Genomic DNA, 13,444 nt, shown 5'->3' with positions numbered 1-13,444 from the left:
GCTGACTGCCGACTGCTGACTACTCATCTGCTGACTGCTCATTGCCAGTGACGTTGACAGTAATTTGCACGAAAAGTGCAACCGCAGCACGAGGCGTGAGCCACGTTAATACGCGTCTGACAGAGATGGGTACAGGGATAGCGAAGGAGATGGCACCACTGTGATGATAATGTCGCGAAACCTGGTGATGATGATGATGATGATGATGATAATGCTGTGAAAGATAATGATGGCGGTTCCAGCCAGCAGTCGGCACGTGCTGCTAAACAAAGTGTCACACCCTGCCCGAGAGTGGGAGGCAACTGCAACTGCAACTGCAGCATCGCGTTAGTGGAGCGCATCATTTCCGTTTCCGTTTTGGCAATCAGATGCTGATGCTGCTGGCCCAGGACTTCCCCCTGCTGCTCGCTGTATATTTTGCCAGCTTTGTCCGCTCAACTTCCAGTGTCTCCGCTCTGCGGTTTTGTGGGTGGCAATGATTTGAGCACGCTGAAAATGGATGGGTGGGAATACTTAATTAATTGCCTGTTGCCAGGTGAGACAGTAATGAGGCAGAGGTAGCACGCAACTAAAACTGCTTCTGCTCCTACTCCTGCTCCTAATCTTGCTACTGCATCTGCTCCTGATTCTGCTCCTGCTCCAGCTACTGCTTCATCTCCTGCTCCAGCTCCAGCTACTGCTCCTGCTCCAGCTACTGCACCAGCTACTGCTCCAGCTACTGCTCCAGCTAATGCTCCAGCTCCAGCTACTGCTCCTGCTCCTGCTCCAGCTACTGCTCCAGCTACTGCTCCAGCTACTGCCCCAGCTACTGCTCTAGCTACTGCTCCAGCTACTGCTCCAGCTACTGCTCCAGCTACTGCTCCAGCTACTGCTCCAGCTAATGCTCCAGCTCCAGCTACTGCTCCTGCTCCTGCTCCAGCTACTGCTCCTGCTCCTGCTCCAGCTACTGCTCCAGCTACTGCTCCAGCTACTGCTCCAGCTAATGCTCCAGCTCCAGCTACTGCTCCTGCTCCTGCTCCAGCTACTGCTCCTGCTCCTGCTCCAGCTACTGCTCCAGCTACTGCTCTAGCTACTGCTCCAGCTACTGCTCCAGCTACTGCTCCAGCTACTGCTCCAGCTACTGCTCCACCTACTGCTCCACCTACTGCTCCAGCTACTGCTCCAGCTACTGCCCCAGCTGCTGCTCCAGATACTGCTCCAGCTAATGCTCCACCTACTGCTCCAGCTACTGCTCCAGCTACTGCCCCAGCTGCTGCTCCAGATACTGCTCCAGCTACTGCTCCAGCTACTGCTCTAGCTACTGCTCCAGCTACTGCTCCAGCTACTGCTCCAGCTACTGCTCTAGCTACTGCTCCAGCTACTGCTCCAGCTACTGCTCCAGCTACTGCTCCAGCTACTGCTCCAGCTACTGCTCCAGCTAATGCTCCACCTACTGCTCCAGCTACTGCTCCTGATCCAGCTACTGCTCCAGCTACTGCTCCAGCTACTGCTCCAGCTACTGCCCCAGCTACTGCTCCAGCTACTGCTCCAGCTACTGCTCCACCTACTGCTCCACCTACTGCTCCAGCTACTGCTCCAGCTACTGCCCCAGCTGCTGCTCCAGATACTGCTCCAGCCACTGCTGCTGCTCCTGCTCCAGCTACTGCTCCAGCTACTGCTCCAGCTACTGCTCCAGCTACTGCTCCAGCTACTGCTCCAGCTACTGCTCCAGCTAATGCTCCACCTACTGCTCCAGCTACTGCTCCTGATCCAGCTACTGCTCCAGCTACTGCTCCAGCTACTGCTCCAGCTACTGCCCCAGCTACTGCTCCAGCTACTGCTCCAGCTACTGCTCCACCTACTGCTCCACCTACTGCTCCAGCTACTGCTCCAGCTACTGCCCCAGCTGCTGCTCCAGATACTGCTCCAGCCACTGCTGCTGCTCCTGCTCCAGCTACTGCTCCTGCTACAGCTACTGCTCCAGCTACTGCTGCTGCTCCTGCTCCACCTACTGCTCCAGCTACTGCTGCTGCTCCAGCTACTGCCCAAGCTACTGCTCCAGCTGCTGCTCCAGCTACTGCTCCTGCTCCTGCTCTTCCTCCTGCTCCAGCTGCTGCTCCAGCTAATGCTCCAGCTACTGCTCCTGCACCTGATCCACCTACTGCTCCTGCTACTGCTGCTGCTCCAGCTACTGCTGCTGCTCCTTCTACTGCTGCTGCTCCTGCTCCACCTACTGCTCCAGCTACTCCAGCTCCAGCTTCTGCTCCTACACCTGCTCCTGCTCCTGCTCCAGCTCCTGCTCCTGCTCCTGCTCCTGCTCCTGCTCCAGCTCCTGCTCCTGCTCCAGTTACTGCTCCTGCTCCAGCTGCTGCTCCTGCTCCTGCTCTTCCTCCTGCTCCAGCTGCTGCTCCAGCTAATGCTCCAGCTACTGCTCCTGCACCTGATCCACCTACTGCTCCTGCTACTGCTGCTGCTCCAGCTACTGCTGCTGCTCCTTCTACTGCTGCTGCTCCTGCTCCACCTACTGCTCCAGCTACTCCAGCTCCAGCTTCTGCTCCTACACCTGCTCCTGCTCCTGCTCCAGCTACTGCTCCTGCTCCTGCTCCTGCTCCTGCTCCTGCTCCTGCTCCTGCTCCTGCTCCAGCTCCTGCTCCTGCTCCAGCTGCTGCTCCTGCTCCAGCTACTGCTACTGCTCCAGCTACTGCCCAAGCTACTGCTCCAGCTGCTGCTCCAGCTACTGCTCCAGCTACTGCTCCAGCTACTGCTCCAGCTACTGCTCCACCTACTGCTCCAGCTACTGCTCCAGCTACTGCTCCAGCTACTGCCCCAGCTACTGCTCCAGCTACTGCTCCAGCTACTGCCCCAGCTACTGCTCCAGCTACTGCTCCAGCTACTGCTCCATCTACTGCTCCACCTACTGCTCCAGCTACTGCTCCAGCTACTGCCCCAGCTGCTGCTCCAGATACTGCTCCAGCCACTGCTGCTGCTCCTGCTCCAGCTACTGCTCCTGCTCCAGCTACTGCACCAGCTACTGCTCCAGCAACTGCTCCAGCTACTGCTCCAGCTAATGCTCCAGCTACTGCCCCAGCTGCTGCTCCAGACACTGCTCCAGCCACTGCTGCTGCTCCTGCTCCAGCTACTGCTCCTGCTACAGCTACTGCTCCAGCTACTGCTGCTGCTCCTGCTCCAGCTACTGCCCCAGCTACTGCTCCAGCTACTGCTGCAGCTACTGCTCCAGCTACTGCTCCAGCTGCTGCTCAAGCTACTGCCCCAGCTACTGCCCCAGCTACTGCTCCAGCTACTGCTCCAGCTCCTGCCCCAGCTACTGCCCCAGCTACTGCCCCAGCTACTGCCCCAGCTTCTGCCCCAGCTACTGCTCCACCTACTGCTCCAGCTGCTGCTCCAGCTACTGCTCCAGCTACTGCTCCAGCTACTGCTCCAGCTACTGCTCCAGCCTGCTGCTCCTGCTCCTGCTCCAGCTACTGCCCCAGCTACTGCCCCAGCTACTGCCCCAGCTACTTCCCCAGCTACTGCCCCAGCTACTGCTCCAGCTACTGCTCCAGCTCCTGCCACAGCTACTGCCCCAGCTACTGCCCCAGCTACTGCCCCAGCTACTGCCCCAGCTACTGCCCCAGCTACTGCCCCAGCTACTGCTCCAGCTACTGCTCCAGCTGCTGCTCAAGCTACTGCCCCAGCTACTGCCCCAGCTACTGCCCCAGCTACTGCCCCAGCTACTGCTCCAGCTACTGCTCCAGCTCCTGCCCCAGCTACTGCCCCAGCTACTGCCCCAGCTACTGCCCCAGCTTCTGCCCCAGCTACTGCCCCAGCTACTGCCCCAGCTACTGCCCCAGCTACTGCCCCAGCTAGTGCTCCAGCTACTGCTCCAGCTCCTGCCCCAGCTACTGCCCCAGCTACTGCCCCAGCTACTGCCCCAGCTACTGCCCCAGCTACTGCCACAGCTACTGCCCCAGCTACTGCCCCAGCTACTGCCCCAGCTACTGCCCCAGCTACTGCCCCAGCTACTGCTCCAGGTACTGCTCCAGGTACTGCCCCAGCTACTGCCCCAGCTACTGCCCCAGCTACTGCTCCAGGTACTGCTCCAGGTACTGCCCCAGCTACTGCCCCAGCTACTGCTCCAGCTACTGCTCCAGCTACTGCTCCAGCTACTGCTCCAGCTCCTGCCCCAGCTACTGCCCCAGCTACTGCCCCAGCTACTGCCCCAGCTACTGCCCCAGCTACTGCCCCAGCTACTGCCCCAGCTACTGCCCCAGCTACTGCCCCAGCTACTGCTCCAGGTACTGCTCCAGGTACTGCCCCAGCTACTGCCCCAGCTACTGCCCCAGCTACTGTCCCAGCTACTGCCCCAGCTACTGCCCCAGCTACTGCCCCAGCTACTGCCCCAGCTACTGCCCCAGCTACTGCCCCAGCTACTGCTCCAGCTACTGCTCCAGCTGCTGCTCCAGCTACTGCCCCAGCTACTGCCCCACCTGCTGCTCCAGCTACTGCCCCAGCTACTGCCCCAGCTACTGTCCCAGCTACTGCCCCAGCTACTGCCCCAGCTGCTGCTCCAGCTACTGCCCCAGCTACTGCCCCAGCTACTGCCCCAGCTACTGCTCCAGCTACTGCTCCAGCTCCTGCCCCAGCTACTGCCCCAGCTACTGCCCCAGCTACTGCCCCAGCTACTGCCCCAGCTACTGCCCCAGCTACTGCCCCAGCTACTGCCCCAGCTACTGCTCCAGCTCCTGCCCCAGCTACTGCCCCAGCTACTGCCCCAGCTACTGCCCCAGCTACTGCCCCAGCTACTGCCCCAGCTACTGCCCCAGCTACTGCCCCAGCTACTGCCCCAGCTACTGCCCCAGCTACTGCCCCAGCTACTGCCCCAGCTACTGCCCCAGCTACTGCTCCAGCTCCTGCCCCAGCTACTGCCCCAGCTACTGCCCCAGCTACTGCTCCAGCTGCTGCTCCAGCTACTGCCCCAGCTACTGCCCCACCTGCTGCTCCAGCTACTGCCCCAGCTACTGCCCCAGCTACTGTCCCAGCTACTGCCCCAGCTACTGCCCCAGCTGCTGCTCCAGCTACTGCCCCAGCTACTGCCCCAGCTACTGCCCCAGCTACTGCTCCAGCTACTGCTCCAGCTCCTGCCCCAGCTACTGCCCCAGCTACTGCCCCAGCTACTGCCCCAGCTACTGCCCCAGCTACTGCCCCAGCTACTGCCCCAGCTGCTGCTCCTGCTCCTGCTCCAACTCCTGCCCCAGCTACTGCTCCAGCTGCTGCTCCAGCTACTGCTCCAGCTACTGCCCCAGCTACTGCCCCAGCTACTGCCCCAGCTACTGCTACAGCTACTGCTACAGCTACTGCCCCAGCTACTGCTCCAGCTACTGCTCCAGCTACTGCTCCAGCTACTGCCCCAGCTACTGCTCCAGCTACTGCTCCAGCTACTGCCCCAGCTACTGCTCCAGCTACTGCTCCTGATCCAGCTCCTGCCCCAGCTACTGCTCCAGCTACTGCTCCAGCTACTGCCCCAGCTACTGCCCCAGCTACTGCCCCAGCTACTGCTGCAGCTACTGCCCCAGCTACTGCTCCTGCTTCTGCTCCTGATCCAGCTCCTGCCCCAGCTGCTGCTCCAGCTACTGCTCCAGCTACTGCCCCAGCTAGTGCTCCTGCTCCTGCTCCAGCTACTGCTCCAGCTACTGCTCCTGCTCCTGGAGGAGCAGTAGCTGGGGCAGTAGCTGGGGCAGTAGCTGGAGCAGGAGCAGTAGCTGGAGCAGTAGCTGGAGCAGTAGCTGGAGCAGCAGCTGGGGCAGGAGCTGGATCAGGAGCAGAAGCAGGAGCAGTAGCTGCAGCAGTAGCTGGGGCAGTAGCTGGGGCAGTAGCTGGGGCAGTAGCTGGAGCAGTAGCTGGAGCAGCAGCTGGGGCAGGAGCTGGATCAGGAGCAGTACCTGAAGCAGGAGCAGGAGCTGGAGCAGAAGCTGGGGCAGGAGCAGGAGCAGTAGCTGGAGCAGTAGCTGGAGCAGCAGCTGGAGCAGGAGCAGTAGCTGGAGCAGTAGCTGGGGCAGTAGCTGGGGCAGTAGCTGGAGCAGGAGCAGTAGCTGGAGCAGTAGCTGGAGCAGTAGCTGGAGCAGCAGCTGGGGCAGGAGCTGGATCAGGAGCAGTAGCTGGAGCAGCAGCAGGGGCAGGAGCTGGAGCAGTAGCTGGAGCAGCAGCTGGGGCAGGAGCTGGATCAGGAGCAGTAGCTGGAGCAGGAGCAGGAGCAGGAGCGGAGCAGGAGCAGCAGCAGTAGGTGGAGCAGAAGCTGGAGCAGAAGCTGGAGCAGGATCAGTAGGTGGTGCAGTAGCTGGAGCAGGAGCAGGAGCAGGAACAGTAGCTAGAGCAGGAGCAGGAGCAGGAGCAGTAGCAGGAACAGTGGCTAGAGCTGGAGCTGGAGCAGTAGCTGGAGCAGGAGCAGGAGCACTAGCTGGGGCAGTAGCTGGAGCAGTAGCTGGAGCAGCAGCTGGGGCAGGAGCTGGATCAGGAGCAGAAGCAGGAGCAGTAGCTGCAGCAGTAGCTGGGGCAGTAGCTGGGGCAGTAGCTGGGGCAGTAGCTGGAGCAGTAGCTGGAGCAGCAGCTGGGGCAGGAGCTGGATCAGGAGCAGTACCTGAAGCAGGAGCAGGAGCTGGAGCAGAAGCTGGGGCAGGAGCAGGAGCAGTAGCTGGAGCAGTAGCTGGAGCAGCAGCTGGAGCAGGAGCAGTAGCTGGAGCAGTAGCTGGGGCAGTAGCTGGGGCAGTAGCTGGAGCAGGAGCAGTAGCTGGAGCAGTAGCTGGAGCAGTAGCTGGAGCAGCAGCTGGGGCAGGAGCTGGATCAGGAGCAGTAGCTGGAGCAGCAGCAGGGGCAGGAGCTGGAGCAGTAGCTGGAGCAGCAGCTGGGGCAGGAGCTGGATCAGGAGCAGTAGCTGGAGCAGGAGCAGGAGCAGGAGCGGAGCAGGAGCAGCAGCAGTAGGTGGAGCAGAAGCTGGAGCAGAAGCTGGAGCAGGAGCAGTAGCTGGAGCAGTAGCTGGAGCAGTAGCTGGAGCAGCAGCTGGGGCAGGAGCTGGATCAGGAGCAGTAGCTGGAGCAGCAGCAGGGGCAGGAGCTGGAGCAGTAGCTGGAGCAGCAGCTGGGGCAGGAGCTGGATCAGGAGCAGTAGCTGGAGCAGGAGCAGGAGCAGGAGCGGAGCAGGAGCAGCAGCAGTAGGTGGAGCAGAAGCTGGAGCAGAAGCTGGAGCAGGATCAGTAGGTGGTGCAGTAGCTGGAGCAGGAGCAGGAGCAGGAACAGTAGCTAGAGCAGGAGCAGGAGCAGGAGCAGTAGCAGGAACAGTGGCTAGAGCTGGAGCTGGAGCAGTAGCTGGAGCAGGAGCAGGAGCAGGAGCTTGGGCAGTAGCTGGAGCAGTAGCTGGAGCAGGAGCAGGAGCAGTAGCTAGAGCAGGAGCAGGAGCAGGAGCAGGAGCAGTAGCTGGAGGAGAAGCTGGAGCAGGATCAATAGGTGGTGCAGTAGCTGGAGCAGGAGCAGGAGCAGGAACAGTAGCTAGAGCAGGAGCAGGAGCAGTAGCAGGAACAGTAGCTAGAGCAGGAGCTGGAGCAGTAGCTGGAGCAGGAGCAGGAGCAGGAGTAGGAGCAGGAGCAGTAGCTGGAGCAGTAGCTGGAGCAGTACCTGGAGCAGTAGCTGGAGCAGTAGCTGGAGCAGTAGCTGGAGCAGAAGAAGGAGCAGTAGCTGGAGCAGTACCTGGAGCAGTAGCTGGAGCAGTAGCTGGAGCAGGAGCTTGGGCAGTAGCTGGAGCAGGAGCAGGAGCAGTAGCTAGAGCAGGAGCAGGGGCAGGAGCTGGAGCAGTTGCTGGAGCAGTAGCTGGAGCAGGAACAGGAGCAGTAGGTGGAGCAGTAGCTGGAGCAGCAGCAGGGGCAGGAGCTGGAGCAGTTGCTGGAGCAGTAGCTGGAACAGTAGCTGGAACAGTTGCTGAAGCAGCAGCTGGAGCAGTAGCTGGAGCAGTAGCTGGAGCAGTAGCTGGAGCAGTAGCTGGAGCAGTAGCTGGAGCAGTAGCTGGAGCAGGAGCAGGAGCTGGAGCAGGAGCAGGAGCAGGACCTGGAGCAGGTGCAGGAGCAGTAGCTGGAGCAGTAGCTGGAGCAGTAGGTGGAGCAGCAGCTGGAGCAGGAGCAGTAGCTGGGGCAGTAGCTGGAGCAGTAGCTGGAGCAGCAGCTGGGGCAGGAGCTGGATCAGGAGCAGTAGCTGGAGCAGGAGCAGGAGCAGGAGCGGAGCAGGGGCAGCAGCAGTAGGTGGAGCAGTAGCTGGAGCAGAAGCTGGAGCAGTAGGTGGAGCAGTAGCTGGAGCAGAAGCTGGAGCAGTAGGTGGAGCAGTAGCTGGAACAGTTGCTGAAGCAGCAGCTGGAGCTGGAGCTGGAGCAGGACCTGGAGCAGGAGCAGGAGCAGTAGCAGTTGCAGGAGCAGGTGCAGGAGCTGGAGCTGGATCAGGACCTGGAGCAGGAGAAGGAGCAGTAGCTGGAGCAGTAGCTGGAGCAGAAGCAGGGGCAGTAGCTGGAGCAGTAGGTGGAGCAGGAGCAGGAGCAGGAGCAGGAGCAGGAGCAGGAGCAGGAGCAGTAGCTGGAGCAGGAGCAGGAGCTGGAGCTGGAGCAGGACCTGGAGCAGGTGCAGGAGCAGTAGCTGGAGCAGGAGTAGCTGGAGCAGTAGCTGGAGCAGTAGCTGGAGCAGTAGCTGGAGCAGTAGCTGGAGCAGTAGCTTGAGCGGGAGCAGTAGCTGGAGCTGGAGCAGGAGCAGTAGCTAGAGCAGGAGCAGGAGCAGGAGCAGGAGCAGTAGCTGGAGCAGAAGCTGGAGCAGGATCAGTAGGTGGTGCAGTAGCTGGAGCAGGAGCAGGAGCAGGAACAGTAGCTAGAGCAGGAGCAGGAGCAGGAGCAGTAGCTGGAGCAGTAGCTGGAGCAGGAGCAGGAGCAGGAGCTTGGGCAGTAGCTGGAGCAGTAGCTGGAGCAGGAGCAGGAGCAGTAGCTAGAGCAGGAGCAGGAGCAGGAGCAGGAGCAGGAGCAGTAGCTGGAGGAGAAGCTGGAGCAGGATCAATAGGTGGTGCAGTAGCTGGAGCAGGAGCAGGAGCAGGAACAGTAGCTAGAGCAGGAGCAGGAGCAGTAGCAGGAACAGTAGCTAGAGCAGGAGCTGGAGCAGTAGCTGGAGCAGGAGCAGGAGCAGGAGTAGGAGCAGGAGCAGTAGCTGGAGCAGTAGCTGGAGCAGAAGCAGGAGCAGTAGCTGGAGCAGTAGCTGGAGCAGTAGCTGGAGCAGAAGCAGGAGCAGTAGCTGGAGCAGTACCTGGAGCAGTAGCTGGAGCAGTAGCTGGAGCAGGAGCTTGGGCAGTAGCTGGAGCAGTAGCTGGAGCAGGAGCAGGAGCAGTAGCTAGAGCAGGAGCAGTAGCTGGAGGAGAAGCTGCAGCAGGATCAATAGGTGGTGCAGTAGCTGGAGCAGGAGCAGGAACAGTAGCTAGAGCAGGAGCAGGAGCAGTAGCAGGAGCAGGAGCAGGAGCAGGAGCAGTAATAGGAACAGTGGCTAGAGCTGGAGCTGGAGCAGTAGCTGGAGCAGTAGCAGGAACAGTAGCTGGAGCAGTAGCAGGAACAGTAGCTAGAGCAGGAGCTGGAGCAGTAGCTGGAGCAGGAGCAGGAGCAGGAGCAAGAGCAGGAGCAGGAGCAGGAGCAGGAGCAGTAGCAGGAACAGTGGCTAGAGCTGGAGCTGGAGCAGTAGCTGGAGCAGGAGCAGCAGCAGTAGGTGGAGCAGTAGCTGGAGCAGTAGCTGGGGCAGTAGGTGAAGCAGCAGCAGTAGCTGGAGCAGGTGCAGTAGCTGGAGCAGGAGCAGGAGCAAGAGCAGGAGCTGGAGCAGGAGCAGAACTAGGAGTTGGAGCTAAATCAGCAAGAGGCTGTAGCAGTATTAGAAAAAGTATCAAAAGTAGATGTAATGAAAGAAATTAGTAGAACTACTTTTAACTAATTATAATAAATATATTAAACGATTCTTGTTTTCTTAAATAGGGATTTTAAAATGTTTAGTTATATATTTTATATTATTTTTTTGTGAGAAATATCCTAAAATAATTATTTTCCTTTATTTTCAGGACCCGAGGGCTGCAATTTATTCATTTACCATCTGCCACAGGAGTTCACCGATACGGATCTGGCCTCCACCTTTCTGCCCTTTGGCAATGTGATCTCGGCCAAGGTGTTTATCGACAAACAGACGAGCCTGTCCAAATGCTTTGGCTTCGTGTCCTTCGACAATCCGGAAGCAGCCCAGGTGGCCATCAAGGCGATGAACGGCTTCCAGGTGGGCACCAAGCGCCTGAAGGTGCAGCTAAAGAAGCCCAAGGACTCGAAGCCATACTAGCGGGCTGGGCTTCCCAAGGAGGCCTCCGCTCCCACCAAGATCGACGGGTCATCCGGACTGGCGGAGACCGATTAGAGAATACTGAGATTTGTCAAATATGGAGTAGTCAATGAATGAATGAAGAGTTGCCGTGTAGAGCGCGCGCGTTGCAAGAGTAACCCCCGATGCAAATGCCAACGTTGTACGTATCTTGAAAATACAAAAACAAAAAAAAAAAAAAAAAAACATCTAAAAGACATGAAACAAAAATCTGTGCCAAAATGAGACAGCGTCACTTATGATTTAGCACGTTAAATGTTGAATTAAAACGAAAAAAAAATTACAAAAAAAGAACAAAATACACTAAAAAAAAATAACAAAAAAAAAAACGAACAAACGAAACGAAGAATACACATGTTAGACTGTAGATTAGTTAGCTTTCTGTTGAAGTTCCCTTTACTTCCATCTTTTACGACTTGTTTTCCTATTTTTTAAACTATCGTACGAGTTGGTTGAACCATCGCCTTTTTTTATTACATATTTTGTATACTTATTCATGACTCACAAACTCAAACACACACACACACACACACACATACGAAACTAAACAATAAAAAAGGAAAAGAATAAAAACAAAAGATCTGTTCAGAGTGTTAGTTTATAAGTTTTTGATATATCTGATAATTTAATAAGCACTCTTTCCCTGTTTGATTTGTTCATCTCTCATGTTGCAAGTCACAATGAAGTTCTTACTATAAACATATATATATATATGATATATATATCCTAGATCTAATTACAAGTTACTCGTTTTGTTCAATGGATTATCACACTCTATATATATATTATATACCCACATTTATGCTGGTACGCATAATTAGTTTTTAGTTATCTGATTTGTTAATTATCCCAACTAACTCACATTTTTATTTGTACTGAAAAAAAAGAAATGTTTCTGTTACCCACACAATACACACACAAACACACCCTACCCATACACACTACCATCCCTATTATTATTAATTATTATAATTAAATAAACAAAATCACATAATGCGATTTGTAAAGAGCTTTGCGTAAAAAGACAATACACACAATTTAAAATGAAATCAACAACAAAGAGGAAAAATTTGTTATTCATGAAGTTTACTTTACTTTTTCAGTTTTCAGTTTTAAATTGATCAACAAAATCTCGTATTATAAAGTTATACATTTACGATTCATTTTCTGTAAACTTATTGTTTTAGTTAGTTTATTTGGCTCTATGTCGTGGCACATCTTTGAAGTAGATGAGTGCACATAATGTAGCATAATTTGTTTATGTAAAATACTCACAACACATGTAAACAACTCATTGAACTACATAAAACATATCTCAATAAAGTTTTGTTCTCTGTTTCAAATGCACAACAAAATATACATTATCTATGTATTTAAAGCTTTGTTTGTCTTTATTTGCTTTTGATGTATTTATCTTTTATGGATTATTTACTTTATTTCAGAGGATTCCCCGCTTAAAAACACACCATAAACAAACCTACGCATAATATTTTTATATTAATTAATATTTAATGATTTTCTATTTACTCATTAGACCCCATGTTGACGTAAACTGAAGGTTTACCATTAATTTTTCATATTTTGGAGGAGGCAAAGTCAAGTGGTAGTTGTTGAAGGCCACCAGCTGAAAGGTATTTAACACTTTATAATATTATATACCTTTTACTAATATATTTAATTAAACAAATTCAATTTCATTGCAGTTGTATGCTTAGGTCCCGGAAACTTGTACATATATCGTGCGCTTGAGTCTCAAGCATCTGAAGAATAATAGAAAACACCTATACATTTGCTGTCGCATATAAATTTTCAAGAACTGTAAATTTTAACAACAAAACAAATTCTCGGACGCTCTGTAAAAATCTGTATCCAAAAATGTTGTACGATAGCCAAGAAAAGCCATTTTATAAGCTTGTAAAGCACGCAATTTTTAACAAAGTAAATTTATAAATAAATGAAATTCGAAATATGAACTTTCAGTTTCTGGTTATTTTGTAGCTGAATAAAAAGCATTGACAAATCAGATGAAAGGTTAGCTAAATTACTTTCCGTTTTAATATGACTTTCAAAGATTATTATTTTGCGAGAAACATGTAGTATTTTAAACTATCTGGATGTGGCTTTAAATTAAACAATTTCAACGCAGACAAAAAAACATTCTTCTTAGATCTAAGCTCAGCGATATGAATTATATGTTCTGTGTGTAATTAAATGTGTAATTATAAAAAGCTAGCCACTAAGTGTAATTTTTTAGAGAAACAAAGCAAGGCTGTGTGTTCTGATTAGATTTTAAGCAATCTTCACTAACCGATAATGGAAATTGGTATGCAATTTGATAGGAAAGAGTAATATTAGTATGGAAAAGCGCAAAAGTATTTGCTGATGCTAAATGTAATTCTAGTGATAAAAATGCAGTTGGCTAAGTGAATGGATTATATGTATACTTTAAGTAAAACGTGTGTGTATGAGCCACACACCCCCCTACACACACACACACCCCACACAACACACACATCAGCAGCATCCAAACAGAATAAGTAAATCAATAAAAGGTGTCATGATTTTTATAAAAAAAAAGAAAGCAGAAATAATAAAAAAAGAGAACGCGTTTTTACTGGAAATAAGTTACACAAACTGGCGTTGGGATAATTTATCAAAAAATGTCTTGAACCAGGAGGGAAACTTTCCGATGAAAAACTTTCAGGCAAGGCGAAAAATAAACCAACGAAAGACGTACAAAATGTTGACGACTGCCAGAGAGAGTGAGAGAGAGAGCGAGAGAGTTGTAGTAACTAAAGGAAAACTTCAACAATAAACGAAATATTTTGCTAAACTTGCGATTTGCATATGAGAAACTTTATGCCAATTGTGGAGGCCAGAGAGAGGCGACAGCTCGAGGGTGCTGGAGCCTGGCAAGATCCTGATTCTAAGGCGATGGAATGGAAGGAGGGGGGTGGGGGACAGGACGTGTAAACAAATTTAGCAACTACGTGACGCAGCAAGTTCGTTCCGGTCCCAGTTTCCTCCCTCCCACTCACTCACTCCCCT

The 13,444-nt window shown here is 53.6% G+C and overlaps 1 protein-coding gene across 12 annotated transcripts in view; it reads left to right on the top strand.

Annotated features, from left to right (window-relative positions):
* bru1 (bruno 1) overlaps window positions 1-12,369 on the top strand; it is a 179,481-nt gene extending 167,112 nt beyond the window's left edge. For 8 of the 12 annotated variants that reach the window (XR_015271295.1, XR_015271299.1, XR_015271298.1 and 5 more), the window contains 3 exons: window positions 10,089-10,538; window positions 11,931-12,027; window positions 12,100-12,369. Coding sequence is in view for 4 of the 12 variants with exons in the window: in XM_086831268.1 (XP_086687394.1) it covers window positions 10,089-10,357 (269 nt within the window). In the remaining 8 variants the exon portion in view is untranslated. Of the gene's footprint in view, window positions 1-10,088; window positions 11,752-11,930; window positions 12,028-12,099 lie in introns of those variants that run through there. The other 4 variants (XM_086831268.1, XM_086831270.1, XM_086831269.1 and 1 more) reach the window with 1 other exon arrangement.
* The last annotated feature ends 1,075 nt before the right edge of the window (window positions 12,370-13,444 follow it).

Source organism: Drosophila serrata, unplaced genomic scaffold, assembly GCF_035046125.1.
Source record: "Drosophila serrata isolate PLE 108 unplaced genomic scaffold, ASM3504612v1 contig_240, whole genome shotgun sequence".
NCBI classification, from domain to species: domain Eukaryota; kingdom Metazoa; phylum Arthropoda; class Insecta; order Diptera; family Drosophilidae; genus Drosophila; species Drosophila serrata.
Note: the sequence above shows the minus strand (reverse complement) of the source record. Positions and strands in the feature narration are given on the sequence as shown.